The following is a 20,869-nucleotide window of genomic DNA, read 5'->3' as shown; positions in this document are numbered from 1 at the left end:
CATGTTGTAGCAATTTGCAGGGACGTCACTAGCCTTTACAATCTTAGGGGGCTCAAAAACTTTATAAAATATTTTCAAAATTACCCTTTTTTTAGCCTAACATTATCCAAATTATCTTCTTTTTTAGCTAACAAAACTTTTTTTAGCTAACAAAAATAATCTTTTTTTCTAGCATTATTCTAAATTAATTTCTTTTTTTATTTTTTATCTAACAACTTTTTTTTAGTGGTATAAAAAATTTTTTTATAAGAGGGCTTCTAATCTTTGAAGGAGACGCGCCCCTGCGCCCTCCTAGTCGCACTACCAGCGTCTACATAACAGGATTTTTACTGGGTGCAAACCCCCTTCAAAAACTTTTGCCTACCCCACTAAAAAAATCTCGCCACCTTCGGGGGCGGTATCTCCTTATTATTATTTTTACCTCTTTAATTTATTGATACTCTTTTCAGAGAATTTATAAAGGATAACTTAAATTAATCTATCTCTAAAGAATTTATTTTTTAGATAATAAATTCAATTAAAATCTCCATCATTTTCAATGAATTAATTATTTTGGCATTATGAGCTTGCTGAAATATCTAAACCTTTTAAATTACATTTAAAAGGATAGCAGAAAGTTTTATTTGGGAAACAATGTGTTTGATTGTTTACAATATATAGACTTGGTCGATGAATTGTATTATAATAATTCTATAATAAAAGTATTAATTTTTACAGCAATAAATTTTGTTCGATTTCATCTTAAAATTTAATAGATAACCCCCTTCAAAATTTATCCTACCCACATTAAAGCAGCCTATTTCCCTCAAAAAATAGGTTGCAAACTGTTCCTACTCCTCCCGCTCATGTAGACGCTGGGCACTACTGACAATTGGAAGTTCTAATTCTAAAATTCAAGCTAATCTTATGCACTTTAATCATTGTAGTAGTCAGAATAAATGACAATTATTATTTGCAACAAATCTTGGCTAGCCTTATCATTAAAAGAAACTGAGAATTTATTCTGAAAATTTAAAAGTATAAAGAAAGAAACTATGACTAAAACGAAATATATTAAAATAAATGCCGTATCATGCTAAGCAAGTGGGAAGTACAGAAGAAAATATTTAGTTTAATAAAACGAATAAGCAAAGCTCCATTGTAAAATTCATGAAAAAAACGAAAGATGGAAAATGACTTCACCAGTTATAATTATGGCAATTTTACTTTATATATTTAAAAATATCAAATATTTTATTTTCAATTTAAGAGTATCGCCACTGATGTCGATACCCTATAATTGATTTTAAACCATATTCTATTTCTCTTATTTTTATTCTTTTAACATAATTTTATATATTTCGAGCAATTAAAAATTGAATCTTAATGTCTTATTTAATATAATAATAAAAGATTTTCCTATTATAGATTCGTTAGAGGACTAATTTTTAGAATAAAATATCATTCTCTTCTAATGTTTCATCTTAAATTTGCTATCGAACGGATGAAGATATATATATATATAACAAATAAATATTTCTTCGATTATTAAATATTTATATTGCATATTAATTTCAAATTATGGATCATGTAAATTCTCAAGATTGATCTTTATAAATTCATTTTCAAGTAATAATATTGGATAGATTATTAGACCTTCCAGATTCACATAGAAATATCGCGGGATTTTCAAAGATTAAATTGTTTAAAAAGGACAAACGAGATAAAATTTTATGTAACATTGAGTTAATTATATCAATCTTTAAATAAATGTTAATCAAAGAGTTACAAATTTATTTATAAAATAAAAATACATAATATACGAGTGCTGAACCTTTTGATATATGAGTTCAGTTAAGGTTCCTGGAAGAAATATTATAAAGGGTTAAGTTTGATTCAGGATAAGAATTGAATTGTTAAGAATCTGAAAAAATCTAATGATTATAATTATTTTAAAAAAACAGGTAACCTATATATATATGATACCAATGTTTCAGATATGATATTAATGTTCCACTAAATGTCTTAAATATTATTTGTGCAAATAATAGATAATATTTTTAAATTATATTTTTAATTTTAAATAAAAAAAAAATATATAAGTTAGTAAAATTGAAAATAAATAATATAGAGGATTTGTTTGTAAAGAAGTGTAACATATAACAGCAATAAGAAAATTTAGTAATGTGTTTTTAAAATTTATCCTCCAAACTGCACACCCATCAACCCTCCGGCCAAATCCAACCGACAAAGGGTGAATACCTTTAATCAAAAGATATTTAATGTAGGTTTTATTTAATGCACATAGCGTTATTTTGTGTTCATAAAATATTCATCACCCCCTAAGACCTAGACCCGCCTACTTAGTATAATAATTATTATTGGAATCAAAAGATATTTTAATAGTCTTTTATTTGATATCTATATCTTTTTTATTTAACCCCCCCCCCCAATTCATTCTCCAGTCCTACCCACCAAGAATGAACCCTCAAAACCCCCGCCCACTTAGAGTGATAATTATTAAAATCAAACGACATTTTAATTATCTTTTATTTGATATCCATATCAATTTTTTTATTTTTTTACCTCCCTTCCCTCTATTTAACGCCCAGACCAAGTCCTCTCTATCAAGACCAAGAATAAACTTTCAATCAAAAAATATTTAAATTAGCTTTTATTTGATACTCATATCGATATTTTTTGTTGATACAAATATTCCTCACCACCAAAGACTTAGATCCGCACATTTAGAGTGATAGTTACTATTGCAATCAAAAGTTTAATTACTTTTTATTCGATACCCATATCGAAAAATAATTTTTACTCACCCCCTCCCACCACACTTTTTTACTCATCTCACAGACCAAAAATGAATACTTTCAGTCAAAAGATATTTAAATTAGCTTTTATTTAATCATATAGATATTTTGTGTTTATAAAAATGTTACCGACCCTCCAAATCTAGGCTCGGACATTAAGGGGGAAGGTTGACCTCCAGTTAAATATATTTTTTGATTAACATTGATTGATACCCTATATTAGACATATCTACCTTCATAAGGCCAAAAATAACAGCTTTAAAAATATTAAATAAAAATATAAAAGTAATAAAACGAAACCGTTTTAAAATAAGATGTCTCGTTATCACGGTTCGCACGTGATAATCCCGTAGTTTTTACATTTAAAATTGAATTCTCAAAAGGATCTCTTTAAATCCCGGATAGTTCTGATCCCCTTAATTACTATATAATACAATGACATACGATGAATGAATTATTAGATAAAATACAATTTATCTACAACTACAAATCATTAAAAGATGATAAATTAAAGCCAAAAGAAACACCTAATCATTTTAGAAATAGTTATAAAAATTTTTTTACAACAAATATATATTATATAAAAATAAAGATACAAATAAGAGCATAAATATTATAAATAAATAAAATAGTTTACATAAATTTGTGTTAATTGTGTTGTTTATTCAAATTTGTGAAATAATTTATTTTAATGTTAATTGAGTATTAATTTAAATATCTATTGAAATGTTTTAGTATATATACCAGTTGATTATTATACATATGATTATTAAAGTAGAAATAAAGTTAATTTAAAACCAAAATACAAAGTTGTTTCTTCCTTGTTTCTTTCATGGCGCCCCGGTACGTTTTTGTAAGAAAAAAAGAAAATGTATAAAATTTGCCTAAAATTAAAAAAAAAGTAAAAATTAAATTAAATTCGAAGGACATGACTTGTTTTTTTTTAAAAAAATATATATAGTCAAATATTATTCTGATATATACATATACAAAAGGTAAAAGTTAAAACTTACAATTTTACGCCAATTTGTATTTTGATACGCTTATTATGCTACAAGTTATAAATTGAATATGAATTACACATTTTTTTCATGTTATAGTATTTTCTGATCTATTTTGATAAATTAAATATAAAGACATAATATTATCTGATTTTCTTTTATAACTTAAAATTAGAGATTCGGAATAATCTAGTTTTTCTTTAAAAACTTAAATTTAATGAATAATTCAATTTCCTTTGACGACTTAAAATCCAACGAGATTAAATTATCTAATTTCCTTTGACGACTCAAAATTAAAGCATAGGATTTTTTTTTGATTTGCTTTGACGATATAAAATTTAAAGACATAGAATTATTTAATTCCGTTTGACGATGAATATAATTTTTTTGTTCGATATGAAATTCATAACTTAAAACATATAGTATTTTCTTAAAGTAAAATTTTTATAATGGACAATAAACTTAATGCTAATTATGGACAATGCCCTGGCTCTGGGTGGTAGACTAGAATGAGATGACTACCTAACCTATTGAGATGACTACCTAACCTATTGAGATGACTACCTAACCTATTGAGATGACTACCTAACCTATTGAGATGACTACCTAACCTATTGAGATGACTACCTAACCTATTGAAATGACTACCTATTGATATGACTACCTAACCTATTGAGATGACTACCTAATCTATTGAGATGACTACCTATTGAGATGACTACCTAACCTATTGAGATGACTACCTAATCTATTGAGATGACTACCTAATCTATTGAGATGACTACCTATTGATATGACTTTTGTAGTTCTACCGGAAAAATAACTAACAATAACTTTGCTTATGTAGACTTTATTTTTGGTTTCTACAAATCAAAATATATATTATTAAAAAATAAATTACAATCTTCGAATCATGAAAAAAAAACATTATTATTATTTTTCTTTAAATATAATACAAAAAAATCTTTGACCTCATTTCTTTTTCATATAAACATATAATATATCTTTGACTCATTTCTTTTTCATATGAAAATATAATATATCCTCTGGGCAAAATTATATATATTTTTTTTAAATCACTATGCAAAAAAATTTTAATCAGCGTATAAGCATTCCATAAATGATTCAAAAAAAAAATTAATCAGCGTATAAGCATTCAATAAATATTCCCATAATTTTTTGTTTAAACCATATTTTATGTCTGCATTTCTTCTTTATCATTTCATACACTCAATCAGATCTTGATAATTATCCCAGTATTGCTTTTAGAAGGTCGATTCTAACGTTGCCATCATCCTTTCTTTTAGGCGATTTTAGTAGTATCCTCATAACTTTTTGTCCTCCTAACATAGTGTCGTTCCTCTCATACGTTGGACATACGATGTACGCGGGTAGTGGTTGCTTCTTGATTACACGATTATCTACATCATTGAAACCATTGAAATCTGCATCTTTATTAACCAGGAACTTTCCTTAAATATTTTCTTTTTTTACAATTTCCTCTTTCAACCATTACTATGCACTCTCTTCCGCAACTGATCCCTGTGCCTGACACCTTCACTATTATCATCAAATTTTACCCTATTTAATTTGTTTCCTAAATTCTCTATTACTAATCCTTTCTCCCATTTCTTTGTACTTCCATATAATCTAATCCACACTAACTGTCCCACAGTATATTCCAATTCCCTTCTATCAACACCCTCTATAATCTCAGCTTCATTGGATATTAACATATCCAAAAACATCCTTACCTACGGGCCTATCATTTTTTCCGTCGGAGACAAACCATCATTACCCATCGCATTATTATAATACAAATGCTTCACTCACATTTCTCCTTTTCCACTTTTGGTTTTCTTCAACTATCCTTTAACCGTCGCTACCATCCGTTCCGCCTGTCCATTGGAACTGGGATGATACGGTGGCGTTAACACATGATATACACCCGTTTTTTCACAGAATCTCCTGAATTCTTCCCCGATAAAAGCTGGTCCACCATCCGATACTACAATTTTCAGAATACCAAACTTCGACCATACTTTTTTAAAATGTTTAATCACAATATTCGCCGTTAACCCATGAATTTCTTTAAACTCTATCCATTTGGAGAACGCATCTACACTTAATATATACTTTTTTCCTTCATATTCGAAAAAATCAACATGTGGTTCTACAACTTTTGGCCATGTACTATTTTTATCCTTACGGAGCATGTCAGACCCTGCATTACAAATCTCACACTCTTTTCCCAATTTATCAATATCCTCGTTCATTTTCGGCCACCATACGTACTCTCTTCCCCATTGTTTCATACTAGTAACTCCTTGATGACCCGCATGTATAACATTCAAATTTTTTCCCTCAATTTCCGGGGTATAACAGCTAGGGGTTCCCTCATAATACAATCGTTTACTATAGTTAATTCTGTTTCAATATTTTTGAAAACTTTATCATCATTTTTCCATGATCTCTTTCCCATTATACATAATTTAACTACCAATTCTCTATCTTTCCTTGTAAACCTTTGTATATCTTCCCATGTCGTTGGGCTACCCTTTATACTTCTCATTATCGTACGTACAAGACATTCTTCCCGATTATCAATTTTCAAAATCACCGATTCATCAAACTTTCGCCAGCACCTAACCTTGACAAAATATCAGGTAACTGGTTCTCTTTTCCCCTTCGATATTTTAAATCCAAATCAAAACTTCCTACTAACAATAACCATCGCTGAAGTCGAGGCGATAACATCAACTCTTTGTTATCTTCCTTGAATAAGTGGATCCAACGGCTTATGATCTGTAAAAACAAAACTTCCTACCTATAAGGTATTCACGACATTTCGTTAATCCAAAAATCACAGCTAAAGCCTCCCGATGGTAATAATTTACCATTCCCATAAACGACTGGACCTCTACTTTACTGGTCGGCCTATTCAAATTCACAATACTCAACAAATTCTTATCTAACGGTTTTACCTCCATTCCATTAATCCTATGACCCAAATACATCACTTCAGTTACTCCCAACACACTCTTTTTACGACTCGCCTTTAATCCTTTATTTCGTATTCTAATAAATACTTCTTCTAGCCTATCATCATGTTGTTTCATCGTTATCTCTACCACTAAAACATCATCCATATAATAAAAAACACCCTCTAAACCTTGGAAAACAGCAGCCATTGTCCGCTGAAAAATAGGGGCTGATACACTTAACCCAAATGGTAATCGACAAAATGTAAACAAGCCCTTGAATGTCGTAATCGTCAACAACTTCCTAGTCGTTTTCGCCATCGGTAATTGCAAATATGCACACGAAAAATCAATCTTGGAAAAATATTTTCCCCCTTTCAAACTGGCCAAAATTTCTTCTATTCGCGGTAACGGATATTTCACCTATACAACCCAAGGATTCAAGGTCACTCTAAAATCTGCACATAACCTCAATTTTCCATAGGCTTTTCTAACAGGAACCAACGGAGTTGCCCATTCACTGTAACCAATAGGACAAATAATTCCATCTCGTACCCAGTTATCCAACTCTTTTTCCATTTCCGCCCTCCATTCAAATGGAACTCTTCGCACCGGACAATACTGCGGTACAAAACCTTCCTTTAAACGGATATCAACTTCATAATCCACTAAACATCCTAATTTCTCCTCAAAAATTTCACTATGACTATTCATTAAAACTGCCACTGCAAGTTTCCAATTTTCCAAATTCGACAATTGTTCCTTTCCTTCCCCTCCATTAATCTTCTTTTTCTCTTTTTTTCTTACAAATTTCGCCAGGAAATTCTGTAACACTGGTATATCTTTCTTTCCATTATCCAGTTCCTTATACATTTCTTGACTAATAATTTTCTCCTCTATTTCTTCTGTTTTTGTGACTATTTTCTTTTCACCATTATTTCGCTCATTAATACATTTTCTACTAGGTATTTCCTTTTTTACCTCTCTAGAATCGTCATTTTCCACAATATTAACACTTTGCGACAACTCAGTATATCTTACCTTTCTTTTTTTAACTGGAACTATCCGCGTTTGAGGCATATTTGTTTTTTCAAATTCACTTTTTCGATCACCCATCACACCATTTCCAAGGATTTCACTCTTTACATGGCATAATTCTCGATTTTTTATTTCATCGTTCTGAACTTCAATCATATCATCTCTTTTAATTTTATTTGAAAAGATACCCCAAAAATTATTTAATGGACCAATCTTAACAATCCATTCCCACCCCATAATCGTATTCACTTTTTTATCAACAATAATTTAAATAATTAACTATACCATTTATCACAAACGGTACTTCAATTTTTCCTAAAACCTTTATTTCCGATCCGTCAAACTGTTTAACTCTCATCTTTTCTTTAATTATATTCTCCTCTGGCCAATATTTACAAAAATTTTCATAACCTACGATCGATATTGCCGCACCTGTATCCAATAACATCAAAATTTTTCTACTTCCTACAACTATTTCCACATGAGGACATTTATCCTTCTCACTTTTGTCCTCTAATTTTAAAATAGGGATTCTATAATCCTTTATAATTCCACCCTTTACCAAATTTACATTTTTTTACCTACTAAATCTCTCTTAATTTCTACATCTCCATCCACACGAAATTCCATTTCATTCTTTAATGTAATACCCTCCATTTTATTACTTTCACTATCATCTAGTCACCTCTCTCGACATTCTATAGCACTATGTCCTTCCTTCCTGCATTTAAAACACATAACTTCAACTTTATCTTCTTTCAACATATCATTATTCTGTAGCACTCTTACATTAGATGCCGGTGCTATGTATTTCACTGCCAGAAATGCTTCCCCATTTATCGGTTCTTTTACATAGCAATTCGCTTTAGCATGTCCCATTTTTCCACATCTTTCACATTGAAATGTTCTTTGATTATTTCCCATAATACGATAAGTCGGAACATAACATTTTTCACTACTATGTCCCATTCCTCCACATCTATTACATTTAATGGTTGCTTGTTAAACATTGCACCGTTCTGAACACAATTTCTACCTATATGCCCAAATTCTCCACATGAATAACATTTTACATTTTGCATATTAATCTTCGGACGATTAAATCTATTTCGGAAAAAATTTTCTTTTTCCCAATTTTCCCTTTCATTTCTCTGCAAATTCATTGACGTATTATACTCTTTAAAATGATCGTATTCCTTATCATTTCTTCGATCATCTCTTTTGAAATCCCTTTCATTCTTCTCTCACAATTTTATCCATGACTATAATTATTTCGTTTATTATCTCTCATTCTTTAATCTCTATTTCTATTTTATTATCAATATCTTTTCGTTCCTCTCCCAATCTAATAATATTGATACTTTTCCTCATTCCTTCTATCATATTTTCATTTAACATTTTCCATATTTCATCCTTTAAATTTAACATCTCTTCCGTAATTCTTTCATTTTCATTAACGTTTTTTACTTCCCTTTCATTTTTTCCTTTTTCAATTCCATTATTTTCCATTTCAATTTCCTCCGTAATTTCTATTCTATCTCTTTCTATAACTCTTTTTATTTTTTTCCGATGTATCATAATACCCATTATCCATAAACATATCACTACTAGAGCTATAATACAATTATTTCTCTGTGGAACCATTTCCACATACTTTTGAGTTTTTATATTTCTTTTATAATTAAACACTTATTTTTTATTCACAACTTTATAAAAAATTTATTAAAACTTTTATTATAAATATTTTTACATTACTAAAAGTTAAACAATATATCAAACCTAATATAATTAATAATATCAAAATTATATAAATGCACATCATTTTATATATTCCAAAAAATTTTTTACCTTTTTATTTTTAAGAATTTTTTATTTTCCACCGTGATTGTATTTTTTATTAGTACACTGCGTCCACTATTACCCAGATATCTTGTCCGTTGATTAAATAAAAATTAAACGGCACCACTTTTGTAGTCCTACCGGAAAAATAAATAACAATAACTTTGCTTTTGTAGACTTTATTTTTGGTTTCTACAAATCAAAATATATATTATTAAAAAATAAATTACAATCTTCGAATCATGAAAAAAAACATTATTATTATTTTTCTTTAAATATAATACAAAAAAATCTTTGACCTCATTTCTTTTTCATATAAACATATAATATATCTTTGACATCATTTCTTTTTCATATAAAAATATAATATATCCTTAACATACTACAACAATGACTACCTAACCTATTGAGATGACTACCTATTGAGATGACTACCTAACCTATTGAGATGACTACCTAATCTATTGAGATGACTATTGATATGACTGCCTAATCTATTGAGATGACTACCTATTGAGATCACTACCTAACTTATTGATATGACTACCTAATCTATTGAGATGACTACCTAATCTATTGATATGACTGCCTAATCTATTGAGATGACTACCTAATCTATTGAGATGACTACCTAATCTATTGAGATCACCCTAAGAATTCTTGTAAGGAGGGAAGTGTAGATATAAGTGAAAATAGTAAGATACCTTTCAGACCATTAAGAATTAAACAAAAACCTTCTTATTTAAAAGATTTTATAACTTAAATTATTAAAATAAAACGCAAAATTTAAAAAAACGCCAAATATTATATAATAATCTTTTTTGATTTATCATTCTTACGGAATTCTACATATTTATCATTCCATATTCCAAATTTTTTATATAATATCATTCTTACGGAATTCTACACATTTATCATTCCATATTCCAAAATTTTTATTCCAAATTCTTTTTTTCAAATTTAAAATTTTATTCCGTATTCCATATATTCAAATTTGATCAATTATTCCTTATGATAATGATAATGTACAGCAACTTTTCAAACCTATGAAAACGTATGGACTCAGGCGACTCAAACATAGACTTATGGGCCCACCGAGGAGCAACTTGATGCTTTGTCGAGGAGGGGAATGTTAATTGTGTTGTTTATTCAAATTTGTGAAATAATTTATTTTGATGTTAATTGAGTATTAATTTAAATATCTATTGAAATGTTTTAGTATATATACCAGTTGATTATTATACATATGATTATTATTATTTGATTTTTTTTAAAGTAGAAATAAAGTTAATTTATAACACAAAAAAATAACTTGTTTCTTACTTGTTTCTTTCAATTTGACACATACAAAATTAGTGAAATGTATGATGACAGTATATTATATAAAGAAACCTCTAAAATCACATGATGAAATCTTAAAAAATGTATGCACATATAAAAATCTTAATTCATTTAGAAATGAGCATCTATATCTTAAAAAAACTAGGAAATCTATAATTTTTGTAAACAAAATTTCGACGTCATTTAAACCCAAATCCTATGTTAGGCTGCGTCCAATGTTTTGCAAAAATTCTTAAAATTTGAAAATTTGCAAATTAATAACAAAACACTTTGGACACATTTAAGTTTTAAAAAAATTAAATATTCAAAATGCTTGATATGATTCAATTATTAATTACTTATTAAAAGATATGTAAATATCTAATTGTATTTATTATTTTATATTAGCTTTCAGTTATTAAACTATGTATGAACCTATTATTTGATAATTGTTATATCAAAATTTTATTTATATACTTAACAAATACATATATGTTGTAAATAATTGTATCAATATTTAATAAACAGTTGGAAAACCAATAATAACTATTATTTTGAAAAATAATTTTTCCATAAAATATATATAAATTATTATATTTAAGTTATATAATAAAATTGTAATGGAAAGAATATAATATCTTTTAAAAGTAGTAATAGTAATATTTTTATTAATAACTCTAGGGTATTCATTTTCTTTGTTAGCATTATCTTGATCTAGCTATTATTCAATAATAAATATCAATTAATAGTAATAATATGTACAGAAATTATAGTATCATCAAAAGAATCAATAGACATATTTTGCCCAATATTTATATTATTAAGCAATTTATTAATGTATGATGTAGCCCAATAAAATATATTTGGTATATCATCAATAATTTCTTTTAACCATATATATAGTTTAACAAATACTTTTTAAATTATATTATAATTTTTACCAGATTTTGTTGGGTGAAAGAATATAATTTATTAAATTTAGCCTTTACAGCTAAAAATTATTTTTCACTAGATCATAATTTAAGTTATGTTTTTCCTATTTTATTTTCTACAGAACTCTGAATTTTAAGTTGTTTTTGCTCCAGAGGTTTCTGTGCTCTTATGCTTTCTATAAAATTATATTCTGACACTAAAAAATATATTAATATAAAAGACTATAATTTTTAGATAAATTAATAAAGATTAACAGCATTAAAAATTGTACTTACTAATTTTTTTATAAAAATTTTATTAAAAATAGATTTTGAATAAATTTTTATTCGAATTTATCTTTTTAAATTATTTTTTCAAAAAAATAAATTTTTATAAATACCGAAAATTGAAATTGGTAACCATTTTATTTTTACATTAAAAATAGCTTGTGTTTATTTTCTTCATTTTTTAAAATATATTTTTCTGAGATGAAGCCTTAAGTGTAAAATTTATAAAAATATTATTAAAATTAACATATAAAATTAAAATTAAAAAACTGCGAAAAGGCTAGTGCTATTAAAATGCAACATATTTTAAAGAACAAAGGAGTCAAGTAGGAAGAATTCCTTGTGATTTAGAGAGGGAGAACCTCATGGATCATGATGATATACAATTCCATTTTATAAATATTTAAATGTTTATTTAAAAAGTATTACGATTTCATTCTTATTTTAATTCAAGGAATAATATTCAATTCACTAACGACAATGACAAACTACGAGTAAACAATCAATTCGCCAAGAATCACAATATCAAGTGGCCATCGTTAAAAGACCCCTTAACTCAAACAATGATCACAGCCAAACTTGAGCACAGCAATAAAAATGATTTCAACGACACCCTACTCAACATCACAACGAACAGTATGAATGGTGACTGCTGAATGGGGAATGTTGAGATGGTTGACTTTGTTAAATTTAAATATTGTTATTTTCATGTACTATATATTCAAAGGATATGTTATTATTTTTTACCACTTTTGATTTTGATGATACTAACGCGTTATAATTATATTAACTACATTCAATATATACCTGAAATGAAGTAAAAAGAGGATTGACTTTAAAAGTGTAACTTAAAGAATAATAAGAAATGTTTTAATTTTTAAAAACATGTTATTCGTTATTAAACTCATACAATTTTATATAATTACTTCATAAAAACATGATAGCTTTAAAACAAATTATCACTTTCTCATTCTTTCTTCACTTATAATAACTAATGGGCTTTATAAGTTTTCAGAGATTATGCATGAAGGGTTCGCTACTTTTTAAAGTAATTTTTAAAATACTACCAAATTAAAAACTGTATATATAATTTTATGGCTCCTATTAAGGGTCGTAGCCACGGGGCAAAAAAAATTTTTGGCTCCCAAATTTCCCCCATATATTTTTGGTTAATGATGCTTACTACCAAGTGAATGTATGGAAATATTTTAAATACCAATCCAATTTGCTAAATACCGACCAAAATTTATTAAAATGTAATAAGACCCTTATTATTTAATATATTAATACGGAATCACGTGGTCGAGTCCGGCCTTCTATATATCATCCCCCCAAGGATGGAACCACCAAGTTAGAATAAGAAAAAAAACATGAACATTTCCGGGATTCGAACCCGGGAGCATAGGATAAGTAAGCCAAGCTCTTGCCTACTAGGCCATAGAGTCCAAAAATCACGATTTTTCAAATATATATTATAAATATATTTGGTAGTGCCTATCCAAATGAAAAATGAACAAAATTCAAATTTGATAGATGGTACCTTAAGGTACCAAGCATCATTAACCTATATTTTTCCGGCCCCCCAAATTTAAAAATTCTTTTTATATTTTTAAAATAAATTTTAAATATTTATTCAAAAATATGTCTAGTTTGCAAATTTCTTTCTATCCTGTTATATTTTTATCCAATAATAAATCATCATTCATTCACATTTTCATGTGTGTTTGTGTATGACATTATATTCACATTTAAATTGTATAATTATTTTATTTATTATGGTCAAATCACAATATTATTATAATAAAACCAGTTATTTAAAGCAGTGGTGAATATTTTAGAATTATGAAATACTGAGATATCAACAATTTTGGTAAGCTAACAAATTAACCGTAATAAGGTTGCGTTTAATCAAAGATGATCCAAAAGTATGCTTTTACCTTCGACAAAAAATATCAATTGAAATTTGTCGATCCAACTGCATATCCATACATGCGTCATTAAGCCCCGCCGACCATACCTAAAATATTATTTTAAATTATTTTTTTAATTTCTTATCGTTTAATTATATATTTTTATATAAAATATAGATGTAGTATGTCAATTATAATTTTCATCATTGTTTTGTTTTTATAACTGTGCATTGCAGTTTTTTGATAATATTATCTTTACAACTTTAATCAATATTTGATTCGATACTATTTCTTAACATACAGGAGCTACCTTTTCTTGGAATTGGTTCAACAAAAATTATGGATGCCGCAAAAGATGAAAACAAAATTTATTTTTCTGGACTATTTATAGAATGTTTCATACACCATCCAAAAAGATCCTGGATTAAATAAAATTATGAAATACCCAAAAATGCCCCATCACCCCAGATTCAAAACTATGAAAGATATGGTGTTATAGATATCTCAGATAAAATAAAAGTGAGTGCCTTTTTTGTCTTAAGGCTGATGAGGCAAAAGTACATCAGATTATAAAAACCTGAGCATAATTAGCTATATTTTATTTGGGAGAAATTCAAGAAAATTTAATAGGAATTATTAATTAACAATGTCTTTCTACTGAAAGAATTACCGATTGCATTTTAAAGCAATATAGAGTTAAATATTAATTCAATGAATAAAATAAGCCTATATATGATAGTGCGAACGTCATGTCAGATCGAAATGGAGGAGTGCAAATCTTTTAGAAAAAATAGAAAAGTTCCTTTTATATGCTACAACCACAAGTTTCATATTGGTATAATATTGTTATCATTTCTAATTAATTTATCTAATACATTGTATAATTTATTAGCATTTTAGAGTATCCTGTAAATATACAGGTCATGTCTTAAGAGACTTTAAACCAGAGGTGCACTGATCATTTAAAAATATTTCGCATCATTTATGAGAATTTTCAGGCTATTGGTGAAGTATTATTTTACTTTTCTAATAGAACTCTTAATTCAGAGGTTTCCATTCATGATTCAGTCGAAGTCTCTACTTTTTATCTCAATGCGTCAATATAAATTACGTTATATTGGCCATTATAATATGAGATATAATAACAATAGATCCATTAAATAACTATCTACAATCAGGAGGTAATAATCTAGTGGTTGCTAAAATTTGTATTGATTCCACTATTATGATATATAAATAGAGAGACGTCCAGTTTATCTGGCTTTAAACAAGTCATAAATTATAAAATAATAATTGATAATGACATCACGCTACACCGGCCGAAGGCGCAAATTAAGAAAAATGGTGGGGGGGGGCGAAGCCCCCCAGGAATTTCTTTTAGTTTAGCCCCTGAGATTGTAAAGGCTAGCGACGCCCCTGATGTAAGCATCGAGATTTGGCTAATAGATTTCTAAGTAGCCATCTATGAGCAGAATCATTAGGCTTACATAATATTATTTTGGTTATAATCTAATCTAGGCCGTTTTTTTAAATTGACGTAAATCGGGCTTTTTACATCACTAATGAGCAGTAAATAAAAACTTCAATATTTTTGCCGATCATTATTTTAAGTGTAAAACAGATCTTTGTAATTTAAGGATCTAATAATTATAAAGTTATGGCAATTATGAGCATTTCGTATTGTAGCGTGATTAATTAACTCCCCTTATCACATACCTCTGAGTTAAGTAATAACTATGATAGATTAACTCCCCCTTTGATAAATAGTGTTAAGGAGGGAGTTAATTAGTAACAAAGATATTAATTACAATGTAAATTGATAGGGAGAATTATATGATCATGCAGTTTTTTTTTTAATATTGCTGAAATTCTTGTAAATTTGATTTTCGAATTTAAATTTTGAATCGAATTTTAATTTTTTTATCTACTTGGTGAAATTAGACATCCTTTTTAAAAATTAACTTGTTCACGTAAAAAGTAAAATATTTTATTATTTTAATATAAAAATATTAAATAGTGAATCAATCACGATGTTATCAATGATATTTAAAATTACCTAAAATTCAAAACCTACCCAAATTCCTATGTCGGCGATCATGGCTTAAAAAGAAACCTTAGAGTCAAATGTGCCAAGTTTTTCTTAGAGAATGACAAATTATACCATAACCTTCATAATGGTCAAGTTATCTCACTCTATAGCGAAAAACAAAAACTTCTACTATCATTCCATGGAGGATGTGAGACAAATCTCACAGAAATGTCATTATCAGGTCACTTTGGAATCAACAAGACATATGATAAACTAGTTGAAAGGTATATTTACTACTCAATTTAAAATTCACTTTCAATTAACAGAATATTGTTTTAAAATATTGCTTAAATTTAGCCTGATATCACCCAAAAAGCTTGTCACACTATAAAAATGTACTTTAACATAATCAGGTATATATTGCTCTTATAAGCTAGGATACAGTACTCAATTTAAAATTCTCTTTCAATTAATAGAATATTGTTTTAAAATATTGCTTAAATTTAACCTGATATCACCCAAAAAGCTTGTCACACTTTTAAAATGTACTTTAACATAATCAGGTATATATTGCTCTTATAAGCTAGGATACAGTACTCAATTTAAAATTCTCTTTCAATTAATAAAATATTGTTTTAAAATATTGCTTAAATTTAGCCTGATATCACCCAAAAAGCTTGTCACACTTTTAAAATGTACCATAATCAGGTATATATTGCTCTTATAAGCTATGATACAGTACTCAATTTAAAATTCTCTTTCAATTAATAGAATATTGTTTTAAAATATTGCTTAAATTTAGCCTGATATCACCCAAAAAGCTTGTCACACTTTTAAAATGTACTTTAACATAATCAGGTATATATTGCTCTTATAAGCTAGGATACAGTACTCAATTTAAAATTCTCTTTCAATTAATAGAATATTGTTTTAAAATATTGCTTAAATTTAGCCTGATATCACCCAAAAAGCTTGTCACACTTTTAAAATGTACCATAATCAGGTATATATTGCTCTTATAAGCTAGGATACAGTACTCAATTTAAAATTCTCTTTCAATTAATAGAATATTGTTTTAAAATATTGCTTAAATTTAGCCTGATATCACCCAAAAAGCTTGTCACACTTTTAAAATGTACTTTAACATAATCAGGTAGTAAATATTGCTAAGTTTTAACCTGATATGACCCAAAAAGCTTGCACCACTTTTAGAAAGAATTTATAACTAAAAACTTATACATCAAGCAGTACCAATATACTCAGCTCTTTCAATTTATAAAAAAAAAATTTTAAATTTAACCTTTAACAAATTTCTTTTACCATGGTTAAAACTTTAAAAAACAATATAGCATTTCATATATGTCTTTTAGATATTGGTGGCAAGGAATGCGGCAAGATGTCATTGACTTTGTAAAATCATGCGACCTATGTCAAAGATACAATTCCCGATTTGACAAAACCAGTTTGGAAATGCAGTCTATTCCTATTCCATCTACGTATGGACACAAATAGGGGTAGACCTATGTTCATTGCCAGAGAGCATTGATGGGTTCAAATATATTGCTATTGATTATTTTTCAAAATATATCGAAGCGCAGCCTATAAAGGATAAGACAGCCCATTCAGTGACCCTCTTTTTATACTCACTGTTATGCAGGCATGGCCGAGTCAAGGTTGATGAAATTTTTATAATATAATGATATTTATCATATTTATAGGTCCAAATTAATGATCAGGGGCGCGAGTTTGTAAACCAAGTGAGCAATGAATATCACAAACTCGTGGGAACCCAGCAGAGAGTGACAAGTGCTTACCATCCTCAGGCTAATGGCATGGTAGAGCGAGCCAATCGTACTCTTCAAAATTCCCTTTTGAAGTGTACAAAAGGCAATTAGAAAGATTGGCCTGGAGTTTTACCTGGTATTGTATTTGCCTACAATACATCAAGGCATGAATCCTCAAAATTTACGCCATATGAGATGATGTATGGCAGGAAATCTTTACTGCCCTGTGAGGTATGATATATATATTATTATTTGTATAAAATTATTATACATAATAAATTTTTATTATTTAAGGATGATAGAGAACCAGAAACAGATCTTGACGATCTTTCTGATACAGATTATGACTGCAATTTCCAAAGAAGGGCAGACAATATGAAAGGCATATTCAAGACTGCAACAAAAAATATTATAAAGGCTCAGCTTAAGCAGCAACGAGATTATAAAACTCGTAATGCTGCTAAGAATGCACTTTATCACATAAATGATAAAGTGCTTGTATGGAATAATTGTCGGGCTGACAGGAAAGTAGGGAAAATGTTGCAGCCTTGGGTAGGTCCTTATACAATTGTTAAAATTGTTAATAGTAAATTTATTATTTTTAACAAAATATTTATACATATTTAGGCAATGTAGAATTATCCTCTTCAATAGGAAAAATTTTACATACTAAGGCTAATATAAGTAATTTAAAGCACTATATAGAGGGTAACAAAGGTATTATTTTTTAAATATGTGAATATAACTTTTTTTAATGGTAAAGATACAGTCAAAAATATTGCACATTGTGAAACTATAGAGGGTGTTCAAGATCAAGGTAATATCAGTTTATTTATAAAATAATATTGAACAAATAATTAAGTTTGTAGGCTTTTTAAAACTATAGTTGGAGAAGGAGAAGGTAAACAAATGCATTTGGGAAAAAGGAAAATATATTTTTAATAATAGAAGAAGCATTATTTGAAGAAATATCCTGTGGAATAAAAGTTTCAGGAGAAAGTTTTATTTTTTAAAAATTGGAAAAATTATATTTTTGATAAAAATTCTAGGGTTGGAATTTAGAAAGGAGGATACTAAAATAAAACGTGTGAAGAGAAAGGGTATAATATATAAAATTATTTAATATATTTTTTTGGATATAGATACTTTTGGTGAAGATCCATTAATAGCTATTAAAAGTATAGTGAGAGAGGAAGGATATTTAGGTGTACAAGATCAGGGTTGTAATATTTTTTAAAAATATGTTATTATTTAATTATCCAATTAGATGACCAAATTATTGTGGAAGCAATAATACCAAAGAAAATTGGTGAACTTTTTCTGCCCACAACAAGGAACTGGAAGGTATAACACTCTAAACGGTTCAATTTCAAAGTAATTGGACGTTATCCCAAGATAAAATGTGGTATATTAAAAGAGATTTTCACAACCGATCATATTGTGGGTGATGGGAACTGTTTTTTTAGGTTAGAATCTATATATAATATTTAAATTATTTACCATGTTTATAGGTGTATAAGTCAAGAAATATCAAATAGCCAGGAAAATTATAATTACCTTAGGGAGGAATGCATTCTTTTTATGAGGAGCGAAGATTTCAAATTGGAAATGGGAAAATTTATAGGATATCCTGTAGAGGAATACCTAGTTAACAGAAATGTTATGGGAAACGGTGTCTGGGCAACAGAGGTAGAAATATTATCTATGGCCACATTGTTACAGACAAATATATTAATCTATACCCAATATAAATGGGCTTATTATTCGCCCATGAAATTTTTTAATAATATTAAAATATTTAAAAATATTTATTTATGCAATATAAATAACAATCTTTTTGTTAGAATTATATCAATGTGATTATCTGTTCTAATATTTTTATTCCATTATATTTATTGCAATTTAGTTGAAAGATGATAATCGGTAAGTATCTTTTTGTTAAATGTTATTGTACTCATATTTTTATTAATAGTATATTTTATAAAAAGTACAATAGTTTGACATCCTTTTTTTAAGTTTAAATTATATTTATTGCATTTTATATTTTTTTATATTAATTCCAATTTAGTTGAAAGATGATAATTGGTAAGTATCTTTTTGTTAAATGTCATTGTACTCTATATTTTTATTAATAGTTTTTTTTATAGTACAATAGTTTGACATCCTTTTTATAAGTTGAAATCTATTCAATTGCAAATTTAAATTATATTTATTGCATTTTATATTTTTTTTAATACTTCATCTTTTTCTTAAATGTTATTCAATTGCGAATTTATACAATATATTTATTGCATTATATTTTTTATTAATAGTTTTTTTTATAAAAAACAATAGTTAGCCATCTTTTTGATGAGTTAAATCCTATTCAATTGCTAATTTATATTATATAGCTTTTTATATTTTTTATTAATAGATATTTTTATAAAAAGTACGATATTGAATCATTTGATGAATGATATGTAATTTATGTTTAAATATGAATAAATTAACCTACCATGTGCATATAGATTTCAATCAAACTTTTTTAAAATTAAGCTATGACGTTTTCGACCTTAAATTATTTATAGGTATATCAGAAATTAAAATATTATCTACCTCATAAATTTTAATATTAGAAAATTTTAATTATTTATCACTCATAAGAGTCAATATGCTAAACATATAAACTTTAAGCATCACCTGTCAGTCATAAGTGTTAATATTGCAATATAAAGTCATAAAAGTCAGTATTACTATATAATAGAATCTTTTTAACATTACATGTCAGTCATTAATGTCAATATCATTAAATAAAAGAAATTTTTAACATTATGTGTCAGTCATAAATGTCAGTATTACTAAATAATCATAAATGTCAGTATTACTAAATAATAGAAACTTTTAACATATCTTGTCAGTCATAAATGTCAGTATTACTAAATAATAGAAACTTTTAACATATCATGTCAGTCATAAATGTCAGTATTACTA

The 20,869-nt window shown here is 27.5% G+C and overlaps 2 protein-coding genes across 2 annotated transcripts in view; both read right to left on the bottom strand.

Moving 5' to 3' along the window:
* Positions 1–7,203: 7,203 nt before the first annotated feature.
* Positions 7,204–8,475, bottom strand: LOC135930230 (uncharacterized). Its single transcript, XM_065467012.1, has 3 exons — positions 8,400–8,475; positions 8,118–8,331; positions 7,204–7,981 (listed from the first exon to the last, which is right to left on the bottom strand). Exons 1-3 carry the CDS (start codon positions 8,473–8,475, stop codon positions 7,204–7,206), a joined length of 1,068 nt encoding a protein of 355 aa, XP_065323084.1.
* A 3,158-nt stretch (positions 8,476–11,633) lies between these two features.
* The window catches only part of LOC135930574 (eukaryotic translation initiation factor 3 subunit L-like), a 46,443-nt gene continuing 37,207 nt past the window's right edge, over positions 11,634–20,869 (bottom strand). Inside the window, exons 13-14 of the mRNA XM_065467407.1 lie at positions 14,114–14,193; positions 11,634–11,695 (exon numbers count right to left, since the gene is read on the bottom strand). Of these exons, the coding sequence (XP_065323479.1) occupies positions 11,692–11,695; positions 14,114–14,193 (84 nt within the window). The 3' untranslated portion in view covers positions 11,634–11,691. The remainder of the gene's footprint in view (positions 11,696–14,113; positions 14,194–20,869) is intronic.

The sequence above is a fragment of the Gordionus sp. m RMFG-2023 genome, chromosome 5 (assembly GCF_954871325.1).
Source record: "Gordionus sp. m RMFG-2023 chromosome 5, tfGorSpeb1-WG-v2, whole genome shotgun sequence".
In the NCBI taxonomy this organism is placed as follows: Eukaryota; Metazoa; Nematomorpha; class Gordioida; order Chordodea; family Parachordodidae; genus Gordionus; species Gordionus sp. m RMFG-2023.
Note: the sequence above shows the minus strand (reverse complement) of the source record. Positions and strands in the feature narration are given on the sequence as shown.